Source organism: Cervus elaphus, chromosome 15, assembly GCF_910594005.1.
Source record: "Cervus elaphus chromosome 15, mCerEla1.1, whole genome shotgun sequence".
Taxonomy (NCBI): Eukaryota; Metazoa; Chordata; class Mammalia; order Artiodactyla; family Cervidae; genus Cervus; species Cervus elaphus.
Genome location: NC_057829.1, coordinates 43,495,340 through 43,519,591, shown reverse-complemented (window position 1 = coordinate 43,519,591; position 24,252 = coordinate 43,495,340). Strand labels below are relative to the sequence as shown.

The 24,252-nt window shown below is 40.2% G+C and overlaps 1 protein-coding gene across 8 annotated transcripts; it reads left to right on the top strand.

The window, feature by feature from the left end:
• The first annotated feature begins 725 nt into the window (after positions 1-725).
• Positions 726-24,029, top strand: NCOA4 (nuclear receptor coactivator 4). Of its 8 annotated transcripts, none has more exons than XM_043926955.1 (11): positions 776-846; positions 13,376-13,446; positions 16,064-16,218; positions 17,460-17,600; positions 17,781-17,869; positions 18,169-18,277; positions 18,833-18,922; positions 19,454-19,600; positions 20,568-21,590; positions 21,992-22,132; positions 22,473-24,029. In XM_043926955.1, exons 3-11 carry the CDS (start codon positions 16,078-16,080, stop codon positions 22,476-22,478), a joined length of 1,887 nt encoding a protein of 628 aa, XP_043782890.1. In that variant the 5' UTR covers positions 776-846; positions 13,376-13,446; positions 16,064-16,077; the 3' UTR covers positions 22,479-24,029. The 8 variants fall into 8 exon arrangements, with proteins under 8 accessions (XP_043782889.1, XP_043782894.1, XP_043782890.1 ...); XM_043926957.1 differs by lacking the exon at positions 13,376-13,446 and adding an exon at positions 1,095-1,348 and having other exon boundaries at positions 779-846; XM_043926956.1 differs by lacking the exon at positions 776-846 and adding an exon at positions 10,184-10,330.
• Positions 24,030-24,252: the final 223 nt, after the last annotated feature.

Below are 24,252 nucleotides of genomic sequence, written 5' to 3'. Positions count from 1 at the left end.
CTGGTAATAAACAAACAAACAAATAAAATTCCAATGTGGATAATGTCAAATTGTGAGGGGAGGTGTGTGGTGGTGGTGCAAACAGAGTGGTAGAATACGGAGTGTAGAAAATTGTGTGGTGTGTGATATGGTACAAACAAATGCTTTGCAGTCAGATAGTGTAGTTTGGAATAGGGCTCTGACATTTATTTATTGAATTTTAAAAAACTGTGGCAAAATACACATAACCTAAAATTTACCATTTTGGCCATTTTGGGGTGCAGTTGTGTGGTATTAAGCACATTGACATGGCTGTGCAATCATCATCACACCGCATATCCAGAATTTCCCATTATCTAAACAGAAACTTTGTATCCATGAAAATAATTCCCCCTCTCCAAGTCTGGCAAACCATTATTCTATTTTTCTGTAGGTATCTTATGTAAATGGAACCATATTTTGTCCTTTTGTGTCTTCTGACATTTAATTTTGCATCTGTGCGTTAAAGTTAAATAATATGCACCTTGTGAGGACATCTGGTATGAGAAAATCACTTAGGATAGTCCTCCTTTCAGAACTTGCCTTCAACAAACGTTTCTTTCATTTAACCTTATCTATTAAACTGGCAAAAAGACTGATCAGGGGCGCAGGAAAACTTGTGCACCGTCCCTCTGATCCCTCTGGAGGGCAGGCGAGAACCTTGGGCTGACCCGGACTTGAGATCTCGCGAGACTGTCAAACGTGTGGTATGAGGCGTGGGAGGAAGGTTGTGTTCTCGCGAGAACTCTACCTTTGGGCCCTCGGCGTGTGTCTGGCGGCGGCTTGGTGAAGGTCTCTGCTGAACGTCCGGAGCGATACTCGGAGGTGGTAAGAACCGGAGTGGCCAGCGGGGCGGGAGGGCCTCCTTCCGTTCTCATGACGCGGGAGGGTCTGAGGCGCCGTGGCCGTTTTTCGGCCCGACCCGGGCTTGTCTGGGCCTGCTTTTGGAGGCCAGCCTCTGCCTAGACTTGCCTGCCCAGAGGGCGACCTTCTACCTGCCCGCCGGCCTGGGCTTGCCCTCCTTTCTCTGACCCTTTACTCTCGGCCTGAGGGGTCACCTCTTTCTTCCTGCCCAGCCTGTCCTTCTTTCTTCGTCCTTGGACACACTTGGCCCGGGAACCACCAACGCCAGCCTGCCCTTCCGCCTTCCCCCCAGCCCCGCATGTGACAGCTCCAAGTTTTTGCTCGCTCTCGCCGACGTCTCTTGGAGCGAGGAGGGGCCTGTTTTCCCGAACGGTCCCAGAGTATATACATTCCTAGCCTGTTGGGTGGAAACAGACAGACCGTCATTTTTTTCGGCCCTCTACCCGCCAACCCAGCGTAACTTACGGTAAAGTGCTTGTAATTCTCTCCAAAACCCTGAGAGGTGGCTCCCTTATCTCCTTTTTACATACGAGAAAAGCGACGCTTGTTAGTCCATTGCTTCACTCCACCAACAATTGTTTAATTCAGCACCTGTATGTTCAGGGTGTTGAGGATATGACACTGAAAAAAAATATGGGCATAGTCCTTATTTTCATGGAACTAAATAATTGGAGCAGGAACAATAATCGTGTCAATAAGCTTAAGTGCCACGTGGTATAACATGGGATGGTGAGATCAAGAATGGGAGAAGGCGGAGAGTAATACTTGACGCCAGAGGCAGAGCTTTTTTCGCCATACTGTTTTGTGTTGTTTTCTAATCAGGGTAAGGTTCCTTGTACCACAACTGTTTCCACTACCCGGTTGGTAATATGGACATATATTTGTAGGGACTGTTGAGTTACTTCTGGATGGGGTTGGCGCAGGTAATCATAGTTGACTCATTTCTGCACGGGGGTACTAGTGTGACATTTCTGAACTTTAAAGAACCTCAGAGTCTTTGAGGAAGACTCACTCAAATGCTACAGTGGAGTTGGGAGTGTGGTGCATGTACCTTGAGGCAAGTCACTTGCTTTGCTCTTTGAAGGTTTGCTAGTTTGCAGATTTGTTAAGTGAGATGATATATGTAAAGTCTAGCAGGGTAACATATCTTACATTTTATTTCTCCCTCCTTTTCTATTGTTCTTGGGTCCCTAGGGAAAATCCTCAAGTTTTATAATGTGTTTTGTGTTAAAATTAACTTCTCCAATTACCTTATTTTGGGCAAATAGGTATTTTAAAAGTGGACAAGCATGGTGAGCCATGTAGGGAAAGGAAGATGTGATTCTCTAAGAGGGAGGAGATATCTTATTTTAGAATTAGATATGACTCCCTATCCCACCGCCATTTTACTTAAAGTCAGTTTAGCTGTGCCAGAATCTCAGGAGCCTCTGTAGGGGTTTCATAACACTGCACAGGTGATTCTGATACAGATTCCTCCCCCACTAGCTTCTTGGCTAGAATTTTATGATAATTTCCTTCCCAGAGTAAGTGTTAGCATACTTGAAGGCATTCAGAGCAGTCATTGTTGCGACTGCTGAACTTGTAAATCTCAGTCTCTGATTTCAAAGTTTTCTTATTTTCTTAGTTTTTGGTGACTCAGTGGCATAAATTTTCCTCTAGATGCCAAGTTTGCCATTGTGTCCCTAGGGACTATCACAGTATGTGTCAGCTTAGACAGTAAATATTTGTAGAATGAGTAAGAAAAATAACAGTAAAATCTTAACACTTAAATGATCCCTTCACCATCCATTGTGTGGTTGGAGAACACAGGCTCAGATCTTGGATTAAATCTTAGTTCTTTTACTTGGAAGCCTGTGACTGTAGGTAATACATCTAACCTTGTCAAGCCTTAGTTTCCCTGTTTTAAAAATTGTATTTGTAATATGTAGGTACCTTAAAGTTTTGTGAGGACTAAATGAGATGATGTGTTAAAAAAAAGTCTTGCTTCATAGATATATTAAATAGTTACTGAATCCATTCCTCCAGCAACTATTTACTGAGCACCTCTGTGTAACAGTGAACAAAAAGATAGCCTCTGTCTGTGGGGAATGTACCTTCTAGTGTTGTTTTCTGAAGTGGGATCAGAAAATAAATGGTTTCTCTGTGTCAGATTGTGATAAATACTATGGAGATAATTTAAAATATATTAAGGGGAAGTGTGTGGAAGGAAGACTTATTTTATATAGGATAATAAGGAAGATGACACTAGGAAGAGGAGCAGGCACAGATATCTGGAGGAAAATGCAAGTGCCCTGAGGCATTCCTGGTATGCTGGCGGAGCAGCAAAAAGGCCATTGTGGCAGGGATGAGTGGGCTAAGAGGAGGGGAGAAGTGGGCAGAGGTAATGAGGTTTCTGCAGGAATCCTGGAGACAGATGAGGGTGACTTATTTAACTGATGAACTACAAAAAATGTCTTCCTTTATTAGTATACCCATTCTCTTACCAGAAGTAATCCGAGACTATTCTGAATGCTTTATCATATATTAATTACATGTATTAATGTGTTACTTTGTAATAATGTATTACAATACATGTATACCATACACATATTAATGATTGCATGTATTAATCTTTGACTCTTTCCAAAAAAGTATACCAAGTCTCAGAGAACCAAGACGTGTTTCTATGAGGGATACACAGTGGCATGTGCTGCTAGATCAGAGAGCATTTTCTGAGTGTTACTGAAATCAGTGAATTCAGTGTCTCTGTATATGTACTAGTTAACTTGCAAGTCTTAAGTGATTGTTACAAGGAACCAACCAGTATGTATGTACGGGGTTAAATTCAGTTTCATGAAGGAACTATAGATTGCTGTGGCAGTTTTACTACTCTTTTTGCTGACTTTGGCCCACTTAAAATTTTTCTATCAGTTTTTATTTTGGCTTTGTTTTCAATATAGGTATGTCTAAACACATTGTTGCACATAGAAGATGCAAGCAATGCAGATGGCCTGAGCTGATAAGGGGGCCCGGTTGACCACTTCTGCTCTGGTGAATTGTTTTAGTAGTGTTTCTCTGCTTGTCAGTTAGAGAAGCAGCCATATGGTCCTTCTCAGCTTGTATTCTTTGCTTGCTAAATCCTAATATTACAGTCATAATTTGTGAACTTCCCACCTAGTCTACCATTACCTGAAATCCTGGCATGTCATCCTTACCCTTTGAATTAAATATTCACTGGCAAGTCAACAAAAGGTTATCTTGAGGGTCCCTTTAAAACAACAACAACAACAAATTTGTGGCATGAATGCTTCATTCTGACTCTCTTAGCCATCCCTGATTCTCTTGTCATCCCTGATTTTACTTGGCTTGATTATGCAATGAAATCAAGATATTCTGTTTTGAGGCTGAGTGTATGTTTGGGACTAAATATTCCTTTCAGCTAGCATCGTCTTGAGTCCTCTAGAAACATGACAGTTTGGTTCAGTGAAGGAGTGAATAACTGGCAAAATAGGTTAAAAAGTTTTTGCTTGTCAGTTGGTCATAGACAGGAAGTTAAGTCTCTTGATACTTGAACAATTACAGATTTCATAAGAAAATGATCTTGGGGATATTTTGAGTTTTAGTTTGGCATTATTTCTAGACCTCTAGGCTTCAGAGGAGGGAAAATATTTTATCATTTGCTTGTTTCTGTCAGGAAAACCACAAGATATTTACTATATAAAATTAGGGATAAATTATATTATTACTGTGATGATAGATAAATAACATCTTTTCCTATATTATGGCAAGAAGTTTCTAGTTGAAGATAGGGTACAGCCCTAGTTCTGAAAGCTTACGAAACTTCTGTGATGTAGGCTGGAATTTCTGTGGTACTGTAAAATCAGAGAAAAAAAAAATCCAGAGATGGCTGTAAACACAGTTACTGTTTCATCTTTAACTCACATATCAGCTAGTGCTTGTGAATCTGTATAGTTGGGCTTTGATGGTTCTGGCATTAGGAAAGGCATTTTATATCAGAGCCTAGCCTGAAATCATAGTTTCAGTAGCAGTATCCTTGCTAGTTTTGTCTTGTTTGAAAGAAAACGGAAAGTAACAGTTATGATAGAAACATTTCCACTTCTGAAAAACCTTTCTGAATGGGACATCAAGTTGACTACTTATGTTTAAAGCAGAACTCTACCATACTTACTGTGGCTGGTCTGAAACTGAGCATTCATTTCTCATTTAGTCATCCATCCGTTTATTAAATATGTATTAAGCCTCTGTTGAGTTGAGGGTTACAGCACTGCACAACTCCAGGGACACCATTCTTTTTAGGTCAGTTCAATAGAGCACATGGAATATGAAGGGGGGTTGGTAACGCCATGATACTGATACCAAGCCAACAATACATGGTCCCTTCTCTCAGGGACCTCTCAGACTAAGGAGGCAGACATGTAACAGTAAGGATAACATGTGTTATAGGTGTCATACTGGAAACTTACACATATTACACTGAGCCCAGAGGAGGCAGCAGCTAACTCTATTGTGTATGTTAGTCATTGACTCGTGTCTGACTCTTTGCGACCCCATGGACTCCTCTGTCCATGGAATTCTCCAGGCAGGAATACTGGAGTGGGTTGCCATTCCCTTCTCCAGGGGATCTTCCCGACCCAGAGATTGAACCTGGGTCTCCTGCATGGCAGGCGGATTCTTTACCATCTGAGCCACCAGGGAAGCCTCTATAGGTTAAAACTATTGCAAAATGGGATGCTTGGTCAGAAAAGGCTTAATAGTGGTGACTATGCTTTTCTGACTTAAGTATAGTCAGAAAAGCAGACAGGTGGGGAGAAGGGAGGGATCTGGCATTGCTGGCAGAGAGAGCTAGGAGAGCCAGACTGGACAAGATGAACCAGCCAGGTCTGTGCATGAGAAACTGCTGTCCAGAAGATCACGATGTGAGGGCTGCTCTGGGGAGATAGCAGGAGAATCAGGCTGAAGTCTCAGAACTTTATTAGAGAAATTTGGACTTTATCCTGTAGGCAGGTGGGAAACCATTGGACAGTTGTAGTTTATGCTCTTTAAATGAGATGATCTACTAATACATTAGGAAATAGATGGTTCTCTTGTTGGGAGACAGCGAAGAAATCTTGAAACAGAAGAGAGGTAAAATGTCTTATGACTTTTTCCCCTTTAGAACCTAAACATTTCATAAATATGCAAGGGCAAATAACAAAGCTTAAGGAAGTAAAAAGCTACCTGCAAAGTCTGAATGTGGAATTTGTTTAGATTTTTATTATTTTTTTCTCTCTCCAGTCTTTGCATTTGTATGCTCTTTAGTCACTTCATTATAGTAACAATTAAAGCTGTCATAAACAGAATAACACTGACTCTCAGTAACTGTGTAGCTCAGTTCAAGTGAAGGAGAGCAGGCATTGGTCAGGATCTGGTAGAGAGGGCATAGAGACCACTGGTTATGTAGGTGGCGGTCAACAAATTTCCTATTGTATTCACATTGTAACTATCTTTAGGGGCATATAAGAGAGATGAAAGTTCTTGACATTAGTCATATTTTTACAGAAAATTGCTGTAAAATACAGAGAATTGCTTCTTTCTAGCTGTTGACTTAAAGTACAAAGGGCTATCAAATTTTAACTTTAATCATTCAGAGGTATGTCTAGCTTTATTTGTATCTTCACAAAATATGCTATCCAGTGAAGATATTTTGAATTAAGAGAGAAATTGTTTCCTCACTAATTTTGGTAGTGAATGACTGACGTGGGACCCCAGAAACTGTGTGCATCACAGATGAAGCAGGCACGTCCATAGATTCTGTTCATCTGAAATCTGAGGGATGCTTAATTGAGGTTGATAGTGTTCACTGGCCTTTGCTTTTTGTCAAGTGGTTTCCCTTTACTCTTCACTGTTATGAAAGTGGCTTCATGTGCATAGATGAGTCAGTCAGTTCAGTCGCTCAGTTGTGTCTGACTCTTTGCGACCCCATGGACTGCAGCACTCCAGGCTTCCCTGTCCGTCACCAACTCCCGGAGCTTGCTCAGACTCAATGTCCGTTGAGTCAGTGATGCCATCCAACCATCTCATGCTCTGTCATCCCCTTCTCCTCCTGCCTTCAATCTTTCCCAGCATCAGGGTCTTTTCCAGTGAGTTAGTTCTTCACATCAGGTGGCCAAAGTATTGGAGTTTCAGCTTCAGCATCAGTCCTTCCAATGAATACTCAGGACTGATTTCCTTTAGGATGGACTGGTTGGATCTCCTTGCAGTCCAAGGGCCTCTCAAGAGTCTTCTCCAACACCACAGTTCAAAAGCATCAATTCTTCAGCGCTCTGTTTTCTTTATAGTCCAACTCTCACATCCATACATGACTACTGGAAAAACCATAGCTTTGACTAGACAGACTTTTGTTGGCAAAGTAATGTCTCTGCTTTTTAATATGCTGTCTAGGTTGGTCATAGCTTTTCTTCCAAGGAGCAAGCGTCTTTTAATTTCATGGCTGCAGTCACCATCTGCAGTGATTTTGGAGCCCAAGAAAATAAAGTCTGTCACTGTTTCCATTGTTTCCTCATCTATTTGCCATGAAATGATGGAACTGGATGTCATGATCTTAGTTTTTTGAATGTTGAGTGTTGTTGTTTTTTTTTGAATGTTGAGTTTTTTTTTTTTTTTTGAATGTTGAATTTTAAGCCAACTTTTTCACTCTCCTCTTTCACTTTCATCAAGAGGCTCTTTAGTTCCTCTACACTTTCTGCCATAAGGATGGTGTCATCTGCATATCTGAGGTTATTGTTATTTCTCCTGGCAGTCTTGATTACAGCTTGTGCTTCATCCAGCCTGGCATTTTGCATGATATACCCTGCATATAAGTTATGCAGCCTGATGAGAATTCGTATTTTACAGTAAAAATAATTGATTTAAAAGGTGTGACAAGGCTGTATAGAATTTTGTCTTCGACCTGATTGGATATGCAGACTATAAGGATTATCTTCAGAGAAAAGGACATCAAACTAGAGTACCATGAGCATTATAATCATCAGACAGGAAGCACTTATTATGTGCCAGGTACTGTCCTAAACATTTTTTTCTCTTTATTTATTTTTTTCCATTTGTTTTTATTAGTTGGAGGCTAATTACTTTACAATATTGTAGTGGTTTTTGCCATACATTGACATGAATCAGCTATGGATTTACATGTGTTCCCCATCCCGATCCCCCCTCCCACCTCCCTCTCCATCCCATCCCTCTGGGTCTTCCCAGCACACCAGCCCCGAGCACTTGTCTCATGCATCCAACCTGGGCTGGTGATCTGTTTCACCCTTGATAGTATACTTGTTTCAATGCTGTTCTCTCAGAACATCCCACCCTTGCCGTCTCCCATAGAGTCTAAAAGTCTGTTCTGTACATCTGTGTCTCTTTTTCTGTTTTGCATATAGGGTTATCGTTACCATCTTTTTAAATTCCATATATATGCGTTAGTATACTCTATTGGTGTTTATCTTTCTGGCTTACTTCACTCTATATAATGGGCTCCAGTTTCATCCATCTCATTAGAACTGATTCAGATGAATTCTTTTTAATGGCTGAGTAATATTCCATAGTGTATATGTACCACAGCTTCCTTATCCATTCGTCTGCTGATGGGCATCTAGGTTGCTTCCATGTCCTGGCTATTATAAACAGTGGTGCTGGGAAAACTGGTCAACCATTTGTAAAAGAATGAAACTAGAACACTTTCTAACACCATACACAAAAATAAACTCAAAATGGATTAAACATCTAAAATGTAAGACCAGAAACTATAAAACTCCTAGAGGAGAACATAGGCAAAACACTCTCTGACATAAATCACAGCAGGATCCTCTATGACCCACCTCCCAGAATATTGGAAATAAAAGCAAAACTAAACAAATGGGACCTAATGAAACTTAAAAGCTTTTGCACTACAAAGGAAACTATAAGTAAGGTGAAAAGACAGCCCTCAGATTGGGAGAAAATAATAGCAAATGAAGAAACAGACAAAGGATTAATCTCAAAAATATACAAGCAACTCCTGCAGCTCAATTCCAGAAAAATAAATGACCCAATCAAAAAATGGGCGAAAGATCTAAACAGATATTTCTCCAAAGAAGACATACAGATGGCTAACAAACACATGAAAAGACACTCAACATCACTCATTATCAAAGAAATGCTAATCAAAACCTCAATAAGGTACCATTACACGCCAGTCAGGATGGCTGCTATCCAAAAGTCTACAAGCAATAAATGCTGGAGAGGCTGTGGAGAAAAGGGAACCCTCTTACACTGTTGGGGGAATGCACACTAGTACAGCCGCTATGGAGAACAGTGTGGAGATTCCTTAAAAAACTGGAAGTAGAACTGCCATATGACCCAGCAATCCCACTCCTAGGCATACACACTGAGGAAACCAGATCTGAAAGAGACACGTGCACCCCAATGTTCATCTAAACACTTTTTTATGTACCAATTCATAGAATTCGCATTGAGTTGACCCATTATTATTGTCCTCATTTTACAGATGGGGAAACTGAGGCATAGATTGGTTAAGTGACTTGCCTAAGGTTACAGAGCATCTAAATGACAGAGCCAGGTTTTGTACCCAAATGGTGTAGCTCCAGAGTTCATTCTCAACTACTCCGTATTACTGACTCTCCAGGTAGGGCTTTTATTTCACTACTGTCTTCCCAGCACCTAGAATAGAGCTTTGCATCTGGTTGGTGCTCAGTCAATTTGTTGAATGAAAAGCATCTATGAGTATTAAATGCAGAAGTGGACTGAGGCCATGTGGGAGTGTGTTTGAGAGACAGAGGGACAGCGGGGTACAGGTAGAGGTATGTCACAGATGTGAGGAAATGTCAGAGCCTGAAACAAAAGCCGAGACCTGAACTTCAGCTAGGCTGACAGTGGTGATCTCAGAGGGAGTCACGAACTACTGCCAGAACATTCTAATAACAACTTCGGAAACCTTACTGACCCACGTTTGTTATTTCTTTGTAGTGATTAGCAGCAAAATCCTTAAAGACGTCTTGACGATTTGGGGTGTGGATCAGGGTGGACACAGAGGCTAAATGGAGGAGCAGGTGGACCGCAGAGAGGCTGGAGAGGAGCCCCCTGGTGTCTCTCGAGGCTCTGCCGGCTGGCTTCTCCCGGAGTGGCCGGTGGCGGTGGCGCCCAAGCGACTCGGAACCAAGAGTCTTGAGGGAGGCGGGGCGGGAGTGGGGTGGGGCCTCCTCGGGCAGCGGAGGGGACCCAGGGGGCCTCCCGAGTGGGCGGAGCCTCCGGCCCCGCCCTGCGCCCGACGTGCGCGCTCCCGCCCGCCCGTGGGGCGCTGCCAGACGCGCTGGCGGGGCGGGGCGCTGTCTGCGGGCCCAGGAACCTTTCTCACCCCTGTCCCTGATAAAGCAGCGTCCTGCTTGCTGGGCAGCTCGCGTGCCGGGGCCTAGCTTGAGAGGAGGTATGTCCGGCAGCCCAGGGCCGCAACGGGTGCCCTCTGGATGGGCTTCCCTGGGTGGGCCGGGAAAGGTCTCTGCTGTGCGCATGCGTGCTGATCGGTACCGGTACCTGCTCTGAAACAGTGAACGCGCGGCTGCGGCTTCCTGGGAGGAACAGACGCAGGCTTTTTTGGGCAACTGTGCTCCTAGAAAGTGTTGGGGAGCCTGGAAGGTCGCATGTGTCACTGTTGCTTTTGAACTAGAAACGCCGTACTTAGCATTAGATGGTAATGACTAATATTGTGGTTCGTTTTCAGTTTTTGCTTTGGAAAGTTGATGTGCTGGAATTGGTTGCTTATAGTTACATGCATATAGGTGGACAGATCTGAGTGCAGTAAGGTCTGAAGTGTTAAACGATCTTAAAATATGCTGTCGTGAATTGTAATTCCCTTATTTTGTGCGTTTCTTCAGGCGTTAACCTTTATTTACATGCTTTAAAAAATTAACGGAGATTCATCCTGAATTTCAGAAACTGTGGGCTAGGATGCGATACGTATATATAACCTTGAGTTAATGATTTGTGATACTAAAAAAACAAACCTTTAGCTTTAAAAACTGACGGAAGAAAGAACCCATTAAGAAATGTGTCACGGTAAAATTGCATGTGGACTATTAGTGTAAATTTTTTTCTTGAAAATTTGTACAAATATTCTGATATATGTTGTCTCATCAGAGATAACCAAATGGACCATTAGTATTCTAATTTAGTAATTCATAGAATATAATAAGTACCTTATGGGTCTTTTAGCAATGATTTAGATGCTAGGAATATAAGTGAAAAATGGACATCTTTTTGGAGAGGAGAGCATTTGGGAAGGAGTCAGTGAGACCTGGAAGGTGCAGTTAGAAATGATACAAACCTTCTTTTAGACAGAGGATGCAGAGTGGTTGTGATAAGATGTGAGGTAAGATCCCAGGGCTCTTGTTCCTGTCTTTCATACTTGGAAGTGTTTTGGTTATTCTGAGCCTGTCATGACATGTTGTTTATTTTTGTTAGCATTATCTAAGGAAGAAGGTTATGAAAAATTGGTTTTTTTGAGGATTATGAATAGACTGAGAGTCTTAATGGAAGGTGTTCCAGTAGTAACCCATTGGAATGTTGATTTTAACCTCCTGTTGGCAAATAAAAAGAATATATGGGTGATGCACTAAGGAAGAACAAACTGGTCAGGAGAGAATTCAGGACTTCACCCTAGGAACCCTAGTTCTAAACCCAAGTCTTCATGTTACGGCTGTGGTGACCCTTTAGATAGGTCATTTAAACACTCTGGGTCTTTGTGGCATCATCAGTGTAATGAGAGTAGTCTACCACAGAGATGCCTAAGGTTTTTCTAATTTTAAATTGTGTTTAGTATTGGTCACAAGAGGGTTCTAGCTCTTTGGAAATTTTATGGTTAAACCATATGACAAGCACTTAGCTTCATTTGCGGTTTAGTTGCTCAATTATTGTTCCCTGTCCTTTGGATTTCATAACTAGATTTGTGCAGAGTATTGTGCAAATATGGCATATATAGTTTGTGGAACTCTTCGAGGAAAGAAAATGAAAGTTGCTCAGTTGTGTCTGAGACTCTGCGACCCCACGGACTATACAGTCCATGGCGTTCTCCAGGCCAGAATACTGGAGTGGGTAGCCTTTCCCTTCTCCAGGGGAGCTTCCCAACCCAGGGATCGAACCCAGGTCTCCCACATTGCGGGCAGATTCTTTACCAGCTGAGCCACAAAGGCAGCCCTTGACGGAATCTTGAGGGAGAAGGGCTTGGGGGTTCCTCTGGCAGCAGGAGGGCCTAGTGGGCCGCCCGAGTGGCGGAGCCTACTTTGAGGAAAGCTCTATGTTTTTCCTGGAGCTTTATTTATGTGAGGAATGTGTGTATTTCTCCCATGATCTCTCTCCTTCCCCAAAACCTCGAACAGAAATCCTAGAGGCAGGGACGTTTTGGAAAGCACTTAAACTTTTAACTTGTCTCAAACAAAAACACCCCACACATTTAAGGCAATACTTTTTTTTTAAAGTCAATCCTCTTTTGAAGGTAGTAGGGCAGAGAAGTGTGTGTATACTTCGTATATTAATATACTGGAGGGTTTAGACCACTGAGTTTTTGCCATAAAAACAACTTAGGTTTTGCTATGTTATATAGTGAGCGAGTAGATGGAGAGCTATGTTGATTAAACAAGTACCACACCCTGACCGCTAAGTCTCTGAGGTAGATATTGTTATCTTCACTTGTTAATTAGAACATTAGGTTCAAAAAGGGCAAATGGTTCAAGATCATAGCATTAATTAATGGCTAATTGATTCTGAGTCAGAGCATTGTCACTTGAGAGCCTTTTCTAGTTTCAGTGCTTCTTTCTACAGTCCAAAGGTAGAGATTCTGAAGGTCCCTATTAACTCAGCTAAACCTAATTACAGAAGCAACCAAAGGTTAAAAAGTGCAGGGCTTGGGTTAAGTGCCTATAGGCAGATATTATCTCAGTTTATCTTTATTGCAGCACTTTGTATTAATAGCTACTGTTGTCTCCATTTTTCTAGAGAAATTGTGGTCCAGAGAGGTTAAGTAACTAGCTCATGGGTCTCAAGGTTGCAGATGTAACTGGAATTCTGGTTTCTCAAGCTTCAGAGTAATCTCTTCAACATCACACTTGCTACACTGGCTCTCCAACCTGAAACAAATAAATTGTTGAAATTGACCCTGTGGACTTAAGATAACTCATACAAGTGTCTTTGAATGTGACAGTTCAGGAATCTAGCTCTGGCTTCACCTTACTGTGGTTTGAATTGACCTGTGTGGTAGAGTTCTTGATTTCAGCTCTGAGGGTTTCCTCCTCACTGCAGTACAAGAAGACAAACCTTTGCACAGCTTCTTTCTTGGGATCTAGGCTATGGAAGCTGACTACCCCGTGACTGCTCCACAGGAAGGAGGAGGGTCAGAGCCAAGGGCAGCAAAGAGACAGACATCTCTGGGTTGGGTGTAAGAGAATGAAACAGGTTTGTTTTTTTTTTTTTGAAACAGGTTTTTAAAGACTCTTACTCTAACCAGGTGACTGTTTTGAAGGATAATGCTCATTTTATTTTGAAAACAAGGTGGGTAAATATGTGGCAAAGAATCAGTTTTATAACTTTAAAATCTCATCCTAATTTGTATCCATAGCTAATAAGGTGAAAATCCAATTTGTGTATTTTTGCCATATTCTATTCTTGTTAGGCAAGGTGTAGTATTTGTGATTGCTTTGAGAAGACCTACTTTTCTGCATTGTATGCATTTGAATTTGTTTCCCACATGATCTAGAGCTATGGGGTTTTTTAACATTGTGAAGCAACATTTTAATTTAATGTCACTGCTTAAAATTTACACTTTGCTAGACATTGTGGCATTCTACACAAATGGTAAGGAACTAAGAGTGGGAAATTAGGCAAAGGTGAAAGTTGTTTAGTATATTTGAAAGCTGAATATGCTTTGCATGTAACTTACGTGCAAAGTAAAGCAACTTGTGGTAATGAGGTGACATTCTGCTCTCTGAATATGAGCCAGCATTCTACCCACATTTGGCAGGTTCCTACTGTGTGCTCTGAGTGTACACTAATGGGTGTGTTTAAAACAGGGCCGCTTACAGTGTGAAAATGAAAGCAGCAAAGTAGCTACAGCTAGTGTTTTAAGGGGTAAAAAAATCTCCAAGGGGATTCCTGTCGAATCCAGTTAATGAAGCCCTTCCATTTTCAGAGATGATTATAGGGAACCAGACTGTGGCAACAAAATAGCAGGGGGAAGTTAGAAAATTTCCTGAATCTTTCTGTTATTTTTAGTAAATCTAGTTCGTGAATGTGAATCTCTTTTGCTGAGGCGGTCAGAAGTGAGCCTACTGAATTTCTTCCTCCCATTGCCTTGTTTCTGAGGATGGGGAATCTCGCTGCATTTGGCCCTTCTCAGGTTCTAGCTAACCAGCCACCTGGCGCTAAACTTCCGCTTGAAGATGCAGGGGAGGCCAGAGTTCCTTGCGTCTCACAGGAGCCGTCAGCCGTTTGCAGGGCTCTGCTCCGGGTAGACTGCTGTTCACCTGAGAGCTGGCTGGCTTCTCTGCAAGGTCCTTTCCTTCAGGATTATTAGGGAATTTCTTATATGTGTTGCCTCAGATATCTGCTATTAGTCCTTCTCTACTCCTTTTGGGTCATTCTGAACAAGGCTAATTTTATTTAACAGGTCTCCACATATTCCAGAATAGTAATCTTGTTGTCCCAGAGACTTCTCTTATCTAGACTAAACAGCCTGTCTTCCTGGAGAAATTTTTCACGGTTTTGAGGCCCCCCCTCTTTTTTTTTCCCTAAGTGCCTGTTTCTGAAGTTTGTTATTCAGAGAGAAATTTCAAAATTAGTCTAATAAACGTGGAACAGATTAGTCCTGTGGCAAATGCTATGCTTTCGGTAAATGTAGTCATATAGTAAGTAATTTTTTCCTTGAGATCCAGTGTACTGCTAACTCACATAAAGCTTGCTTTCAATTAAAAATCTCCATTCTTTTATAAATACCGTATCCTAATGCATGTATACGGAAATCTAGAAAAATGGTACTGAAGAATCTATTTACAGGGGCAACAATGGAGAAACAGACATAGAGAATACACTTATGGACTTGGGGAGAGGGGAGGAGGGGTGACATGTATGGGAGGAGTAACATGGAAACTTACATTGCCGTATGTAAAATAGATAGCCAGCGGGAATTTGCTGTGTGGCTCAGGAAACTCAAACAGGGGCTCTGTATCAACCTAGAGGGGTGGGGTGGGGAGGGAGATGGGAGGGAGGTTCAAAAGGGAGGGGATATATGTATACCTGTGGCTGATTCATGTTGAGGTTTGACAGAAAAAATTCTGTAAAGCAATTGTCCTTCAATAAAAAATAAATTAAAAAAAAAATCTCCATTCTTTGAAATACACTGTTTTCCATTTTGGCCTCCCCCATTCAAGTAAAAACAAAAGTGCATTTTGCTTTACAAGATTTAACAGCTCTGTAGAGCTTGTCTTGAAATCTGTTTTTGTCATAGCCCCATGTTATCTCCAGCTTTAATGTCTTCTATGTTTTCATCCAGGCAATTAGAGGCAACTGTTGAGTAACTGGGGAAAACAGGGGCATACCTCTAAAAACTTAACAGACTGGTTTTAATCCATTATCTTTTGAGTACTTTGTAAAACATAATTTTATGATTCAATTTAGTTGTCCTGTTTTGCCCATGTTTACTTTGTCCACAAAGGTAGTATACAACCTTGTCACAGGTCTTACTGTTGTCCAAATATATCATGTCTACAGCATTGACTTGACGGGCCAGTTTAGTAAAACTACCCAAGAAAGAAGTAACTTTGGATTCTAAGTAAAAAAAATTACTTGGAATCCATCTAAGCCCATGCATTCACAGGGCCTAGTGAATCCATGCTGGGCTACTGTGATCACGACCTTCTTTTTCTCAGTATTTAGAAACCATCTCTGATTTTAGATTTATCCAGGATAGATAGGGAAGGATGACAGTCGTGGTCAGGGGAGGGGGGTGGTGAGGCGGATAGACAGGTTATATATATTAAGGGTATGCTGTGTGCCAGGTCCTATGTTGGAAGTAATGTTAAATAGTCATGAATAGTAACTGGGAGTTGGTTGGGGGAATGATTGCAAGGTGTTTGGTTGTAATTATAGTGTAATTTGGATTTTTTTTTTAAAGGAACAAGGTGCAGAATGAGTACCTCACAGGACCAGAGTGGCTGCTCCACTGATAGAGAACCCCTTTTGAGGTGTTGTGATGCACGGAGGGACTTGGAGCTTGCTATTGGTGGAGTTCTCCGGGCTGAGCAGCAAATTAAAGATAACTTGCGAGAGGTGTGATGTATGCTTTTCTTTTCCCTTGTCTGAACTCTTAGCACAGGTCTAGTTAGAGCATAGCCAAGGATTGGCTTCTCCAAACCAAAAAGTTTTTATCCCATGCCTTGCATTATCTGCCTGAAATGTTTGGTGCCTTTGATTCCAAAGGGGAAATGGAGCAGATGTTAGAAGAATCTAGAAATTCTTGTACCACCTTACAGAGTTCAGTTTAGCCTGCATTTTTGATTGCTCCTCTCTGTGGTGCCTGTGCCAAGCACTGCCATCAACTAAAAAGTAGCAAAATGAATGAGCTCAGCCATTGAACTGGTCAGTTGTGTTCCTGGTGCACAAAGGATGGCATTTCCACATCCCCTGCTGTCTTTTAATTTGGTATTGGCATGGCATGATTCTGTAAATGAGTTAGTTGTTAAGAGCAGGCCAGGATGAAATCTGTTCCTTCTATTGGCCTAACAGCATTCTGTTGGTGAATTGGTAGACCAAGTATTACATGACTGAAATACTATTTTACTATACCTGAAAAGGTGTTTTGAAATATAGTTCCTTATGTGGATTCTCATGGATAATTCTCATGGATAAATCATAAATAATAGAGCCATTAAGATTTTCTTCCATAGGATTTTTGTATTTATCCCTCTTTTGCATCACTGTTTGTACTTCCAGAAACATTTAGTTAATAATTTTAAGTAAACTGTCTACCCTAATAGTCCTCTGGCTGTTGACACGTAGTGGTTCATCTCTTCACAAAATTGGTCTGCTGTAAATGTGTTGCTTATTCGTAGGGTGAGAAAAGAGATAAGGGCTAGCTAGTTACATTCTTGTCTTATTCCACTGATGAATTTATAAAACTATAGGTTTTCAAATTATGTGGAAAACATAGGGGAATCAGTATTACATGACATATCCTTGTATTTTCTTTTGACTTCTTTAGGACACCCAAAAATAAACCTTATCCTCTTAGAAGGAAGGGTATTGAGGGTTTTAGAGCTTAAAGATGCTTTTATGGCTGAAAACCTTAAACTGGGTCCATGGGGCTTTGATTGTTCGATGGGTGGGCTTTGGAACATTCAACCCTGAAATTATAGGCAAAATTTTAAATGTATGCATTTTTCTGGGGAGGTACTCCATACATGTCATCATTGGATAATCAGAAGGATTTGTGACCCCCAGAAATTTAAGAACCTTACCATTCTTTGGGAAACACTGTTCTTTGGTGAAGCTAACATATTTATGTTTCCTAGGTCAAAGCCCAGATTCACAGCTGCATAAGCCGCCACCTGGAATGCCTTCGAAGCCGTGAGGTGTGGCTGTATGAACAGGTAGATCTCATCTATCAGCTTAAAGAGGAGACACTTCAGCAGCAGGCCCAACAGCTCTACTGGGTAAGATGACGGCAAGGCCATAATGTGGTTTCTGGTTTCCAGAGACTGTCTTTTCTGTAATGAAGCATTAATACAGATCAGATAAAAATCTAATCTCAAGTGTTATTTGCTATTTGTTAACTTGGAAACACTTGGTGCTTTTCGGATCATTGTGGCTCTATGATTTCAATTTTCTTCTAGTTACTGGGCCAGTTCAATTGTCTTATTCATCAGCTGGAGTGCACCCAAAACAAAGACCTAGCCAATCAAGTCTCAGCTTGCCTGGAGAGGTAAAGACCCTTTTTGTGTGTTTTGATTTTGGCTCTTTGACTTTGGTGTATTAAAAAGTCACTTTGTAACTCTTTGCGTGACTTGGATTTAACTTGGTGTTAAACTTAATGTTCGTTTGATAATATCATCTTGCTTTAAATATTTAATATCATACTTGGCGGTACATGGTTAAGTTATCTATCTTCGGTTGAGTTACTCAACCAAACTTCAAATAACTCACAATTTGGTTTTTATTTTGGATGAATTTGAAATAGATATTCCTTTAAAATAGCCAGATTTTGTTTACTTTTTTCTCCAGATTGGGCAATCTGACCCTCAAACCTGAAGATTCAACTGCTTTACTCTTTGAAGCTGACATAACTGCCCTGCGCCAGGCAATCACCACATTTGGGTCTCTCAAGACCATTGTAAGTCATGTTCATCTCAGAAGGTTCATAGTGAGCTTCTCAGGTCTGTGGCCAGACAGATGGTCTTAAAAATAGCACATTTTCACTATGCAAAGGGACTTTGTTGAGAATTTGGTAAACTTTAGGTACTTAAATGTTCTGATTGAATTTATAGAGCATTAGGCTGGTAGTGCTTGGAATGTATTATTGACTGATTGATTGTCTCTGGAATTCATCTTTGTACCTCTTTAAATACCTTTGACTTATTTCTTAAGAAATTTATGGCTTGAATGGTCTATAAGAGTCAAATACCGGTCTCACCTGGGTCTCGTTAGTAGTTGTAATACTGTCGGTTCTGGTGAAGGTTTCTTCTGTGAAGATAGTTATGTAGTAGATAGAGACTTCTCAGATTTTGTAACTACTTCATAGGTCACTGAATTTAGTGTGAAGAATATTTATTCTAGTGAACTGTAACACTTTGCTTAGTACTTTTGAAATTTAGGGATTACAAGTTCACTTTTTTGGTATGAAAGCATAACATTAGTAAACACAACTAATTTGCTTTTTATCTTATAGCAAATTCCTGAGCACCTGATGGCTCATGCTAGTTCATCAAATATTGGGTCCTTCTTGGAGAAGAGAGGCTATATCCCATTGCCAGAGCAGGTAAAGTGTCATTTTGTTTCTGGTAACTGAGTTATTATTTGGCTTGTATTTCTTTGGGGTTTTGATTATATCACTTTTTTTTTTTTTTGGCTATCATTTATTTGTAAAAAGGCACCAGTGGTAATAAATGAGTTTATACTTCCCTTGAGACTGAATGTCAGAAATTTAGAGGTTTTAGAGGTGTTCAGTAAGAAAGTAATTGTTATCAGTTATTTCATAAGAAATTATCATTAGCTTTGTGATTGGGTTGGTTCTCTTAGGGATCCTTCTCTTTATCATTTACTTCTGAAGGCAGTGTGAGAAGTGTGAATATAGGGTCCTAAAAGTTTTGAGAAGTTTTGGGTTGAGAAGCTGATTTCCAGCTATACTCTTTGTTTTGTAATTGTGAAAATGGAGGCTTAGGGAAATCATTTGACTTGTGCAAGGTCAGCACCGAGCCAAGATTAAAGAGCTTGGGTCTCCTGTTTTTCTGGCAAAGTTTCTGCTGCATTTGACATTGCCTTGTTAAGCAGCAAAGTATTATGTGATTAGCAGAAGTCAGCATCCAGCACCACAGCTGTCCCTCTCAGTGAATGGCTCCTTGGAAGTAAACCTGCCGTTGGTCACCAGGCTCCTTACCTACCCAGCACCAATCTCCAGGACTGGCTCAACCAAAAGCAGACCTTGGAGAATAGTCAGGTGTGTTGCTGCCTTTATTGTTTCTGAGATAGGTGACATAATGGGGTTAGTTATTAACTGATAGTATGTCTTTGGTTTTTAGTTGTAGTCTGGGAAACATATATTTTAAAAATAATATTTTATTACAATAGTGACACTTCTGCACTGTAGATTAAAAGCTTAGGAAAAAACTATATAAAGAAATACAAGCTCATAATCCCACATGCAGAAACTACCACTGTAACATTTTGTTTATGCGAACATATACTTGCATGAATATATTTCTGTCATTTAATTTCTTCCATAAAATCACTCATAGTATATAGTATTTCATTGATTGGCTATAAACTTCAGTTTTTCTGAATATAAATAAATTTCTTTTGCATGTCCAGGAGATAATTATTTATATGCATTCTTGATTAGTTCTTTAGGAACGAATTCTTAGAAATTGTGTTCTTATAGTTCTGCAGACCCTTTAAGGCTTTCAACACATACTGTCGATTTGGGTTTCCAGAAAGTCCATACCAGTTTATTTACCTTCTTCCCTAAACATCTCTAACAGTGGTAGTCATTTACAAGTTTCTTTCTCTGAATTTAACACAAAGAATAATTTTACTTTTTGAGTTTCTTAGGTTACTAAGGAGATTGAGTATTTTTCATGTTTATTAGCCAACTTTGATGACTTCTCTAATATCTATGGCTCATTTTTGTCTTCTTTACTCATAAATGCACATGTCAAAACTACTTATCTCTTTTCTACAAGATATGCTATAAATGCTTTCTCCTAGTTTGCCTTTTTTTCTTAACTGCAGAAATATAAGTTTTAATATAGTTATGTATTTTAATATCTCAGAGAAATCCCATGTCTTTTGGCTACGTATACTTAAAAACATTTTGTAGTGTGGTAAATATAAGTAGAACTCTTATCATTGAATTTCAAGGCAGTCATAATATTCTAGCAAAGTAATAATGTGTATTTCTTGTGTAGACATCTGCTAGAGCCTGCAGTTTCTTGAATAAAGTCTGGGGCAACCTGAAGGGTTTGGAAAACTGGCTCCAAAACAGTCAGCAACAAGAAGTTTCTGAAAAACCAAGTTACCAAAAGTCTAACAGCTATTCTACTACCAGTTCTTACTCCATTGAAATCGAAAAGGTTGGAGATCTAGAGCCTCTTGATCAAGATGAGATGGATCTCTCTGACTGGCTGGTAACTCCCCAGGAATCCCATAAGCTTGAGAAGCCTGAGAATGGTGGCTGTGAAACCACCAGTGAGAAGTTTAAGCTCTTGTTCCAGGTGTTCCAGGAGTCCTACAATGTGAATGATTGGCTTGTCAAGTCTGATTCCTGTACCAATTGTCAGGGTAACCAGCCCAAAGGTGTGGAGATTGAGAACCTGGGCAATCTGAAATGCCTGAATGACCACTTGGAGGCCAAGAAACCCTTGTCCGCTCCCAGCCTGACTGCTGAGGATTGGCTTGTCCAGAACCATCAAGACCCATATAAAGTAGAGGAGGTCTGCAAAGCCAATGAGCCCTGTACAAGTTTTGCAGAGTGTGTATGTGATGAAAATTGTGAGAAGGAAGCTCTGTGTAAATGGCTTCTGAAGAAAGAAGGAAAGGATAAAAATGGTATGCCTGTGGAACCAAAACCTGAACCTGAGAAACATAAAGATTCGCTGAACATGTGGCTCTCTCCATCCAGAAGAGAGGCAGCAGAACAAGCTAAGGCACCAAAGGCAATGGCTTCTTCTAGAATTGCTGATTCCTTCCAAGTCATCAGGAACAGTCCCTTGTCAGAGTGGCTCATGACCCCCTCACACAAAGAAGGATGTCCCAACAAGGAAGTGCCTCTTATAGAGGACAGGGATGGCAAACAAAAGCTTACAAGCCCCTTGGCCACTGCCTGGTGTCCCTTTAACACAGCTGACTGGGTCTTGCCAGGAAAGAAGACAGGAAATCTTAGCCAGTTATCCTCAGGAGAGGACAAGTGGCTACTTCGAAAGAAGGCCAAGGTGAGCCAAGATATTAAAAAAGCACCATTTGAAGTATATTCAATAGATACTTATTTTCTTAATCTCAAACCTTGCAAATAAATGGACCAGACCCGTAACTATCTTAACTGTTAAATATGGCTTAAGTATTAATTTTTGTGCCATGTTAGCAACGGAACATTTATGATTATTCATACTGAAGTTTGTGTGCATTTTCTATGCCCCAAATCCCCATCTGGCCTATTTTATTGCAATTTATGGAAGAGATTAGGGGTAGAGAAAATAGTTGTCACTTTTGCTCTGTTACTAGAATGCCCAACATTCACATCATTCTTTATAGACATTAGACTGTTTGGAAGATGAATTGTTGGTATCATGCATCCCACTTGTCACGTAGCAACCCACCCTTTGTCTTGTTGCAGGAAGTATTACTTAATTCGCCCCTACAGGAGGAACACAACTTTCCCCCAGACCGTTACGGCCTCCCAGCAGTTTGTGATCTCTTTGCCTGTATGCAGCTTAAAGTTGATAAAGAAAAGTGGTTGTATCGAACTCCTCTACAGGTTGGTATATACCACTAGTGCAAATATTAGAATTTTAGCTGCTTATGATTTGTCTTATATATGAATTCAGTTTGCTCACCGAACTGTATTTCTGTTAATGGTTTGTGTATTAGGTGAGGTGGGAAAAGAGAGATCATAGAAACTTCGTTTCACTTGAACTTGCTCCATGAAATCACTAGGACATACTTGAAAGTAACCTTTCCAGATGATGTAGCTGTCAGAATTTTTGGAGCCTGTGTGGTTTCTAATAGCTTATTGAGAAACGAGAGCTTTAAAGTGGGAAGACATTTGCTTTTAATCTTACAGTGAAGTGACTTTTTATGTGGACTTTTCTTTACAGATGTGAAGGAATCAAGTACTAGTCAAGCAAATTTTCTGCAGATTATCACAAATCCATGAGCTGAGTGACTGTGGCTTGCGAAATCATTGTCTCTGGGTCTGATGTAGTTCCTTTCCTCCCCAGTTTTGAACTAATGAAGAGAAATTAGTCATCAAATTATGAACTACTGTGTAAAAGAAAAAGGCGATTTGTTGATGCTGAGGTGATTCAGGTTCCTTCTTACAGAAGTATTAATTCACCCCTACGCTAGAAATGCATCTTAGTGGGTAGGTCTTTCTCATAAGCCTCCATGGCTCCTCAGATTGGGTTGTTATTAGAAGTACATTACAACACTGTAGTTTTAAAAATGAAATAGTTCTATAATCAAAGTGTGTTCATGTATTCTAAAGCGAGTAAAATTACTTAAGCTTTTGATTGGCAGTCTTTGGATGCTTCCCTTATTGTGGGTTTTCTTCCATTAATGAATTCTTCTATTTAATTAATATACTATTGTTTATCATTAACCTTGCCAATATAGTGTTTTTTTCTTACCAAAACACATATTGAAAGTCTTGGCAATTTTTGACATTTGTCACAAAACATTTTAGCTTAGGTGCCAGATTCTACATTATTTTTCTTCTTTTGAAAGACATTCAGATTTTGCAAGATTGTATTTCCTTCTCTAAATGTTATTATGAAAGAAGAACATCTCTTTCAGAAGGGCTCCATATTGCTTGAAGCCTATATTCAGAGTAGTTCTAGCCTCTTCCAAAATATTCTGAAGAACTACAGGCAGCAGAGCCCCCAGTGCTGACTAATCAAAAAGCAAAGTATGTTGGAAATGTAGTACTTGAACGATTCACTATCCTAAGTGTTATTGGTGCATCCTGTGTAAATGGAAGCTGAACTTGACACCTGGTGCTTTTAACTAGGCATAAATTAAACGTCCGCTCACTGCAAGCATAGCATACCTATACCTCTAATAAAAGTATAATGCAGTGACATTTTAGTGAATAGGAAGTTTTGAACACTTGTGCCTTGGGGTGTTTATTGAAGCTTTATGAAAACTATCGATGTTTCCTTAGTATCCTTAAAGTTATATCCATGCTTTAAAAAAGTTTCTCTGTAGGAGAGAGATGGTATTTATAACCAGGTTTAAAAATTCTCTAAAATGAGACATCTTGACTCCTTTCCACTTTTAAACTATTAAGCCACTCAACTTGCCTGTTACTGGAAATACCTTTAAAGTTTGTGATGTGGTAATCTAGAAAGCCCTTTTGGGGAAACTTCACAGTCCCAGTGTCATTGCCATACAGCTTCACTAGAGTTCTTAACCACAGCTGAAAGGAGCCTATTACTTTTTAGTTCTTCCAGACACCATTCAGAACTTTAAAGGTGGTGGGTAAAAACTTAAGGAGCTTTTCCATTATCTTAGGTTGCAGGAAACTTTGTAGTTGAGGTTTAACACATTGTGTATCCCTAAATTAACATTAATCACTATGCTAATGAGTATGTAAACCATTCTTTTGCATTGATGCATTTTGTACCTCCCTCCATTCATTAAAAGCATAACAGCCATATAGTTGTCCTGTGTATTTGTAAAACACCTTGTCACAAAATTATATGAATGTGGTATCCTTTGGTTACAAGTACAGCTGAGAAACACTTTGAACATAAAAAGTTCTTATATTCACTTAAAATAAAATGTTGTTTTATTACTCCTGAATTAGCAAATAGGTATGTTATTACTATCTGCTGTTGTCCAGTGCTTTTCTGCCAAATTCCTAACTAGGTGCGTTCA

Bases quoted from the DNA above. Each gene is read 5' to 3' on its own strand.
- NCOA4 (XM_043926954.1), top strand. From the start codon at position 16,078: ATGAGTACCTCACAGGACCAGAGTGGCTGCTCCACTGATAGAGAACCC. The intron at 17,601-17,780 runs GTAAGATGACGG...ATTTTCTTCTAG, and splicing joins AGGCCCAACAGCTCTACTGG to TTACTGGGCCAGTTCAATTG. The intron at 18,278-18,832 runs GTAAGTCATGTT...TTTATCTTATAG, and splicing joins TTGGGTCTCTCAAGACCATT to CAAATTCCTGAGCACCTGAT.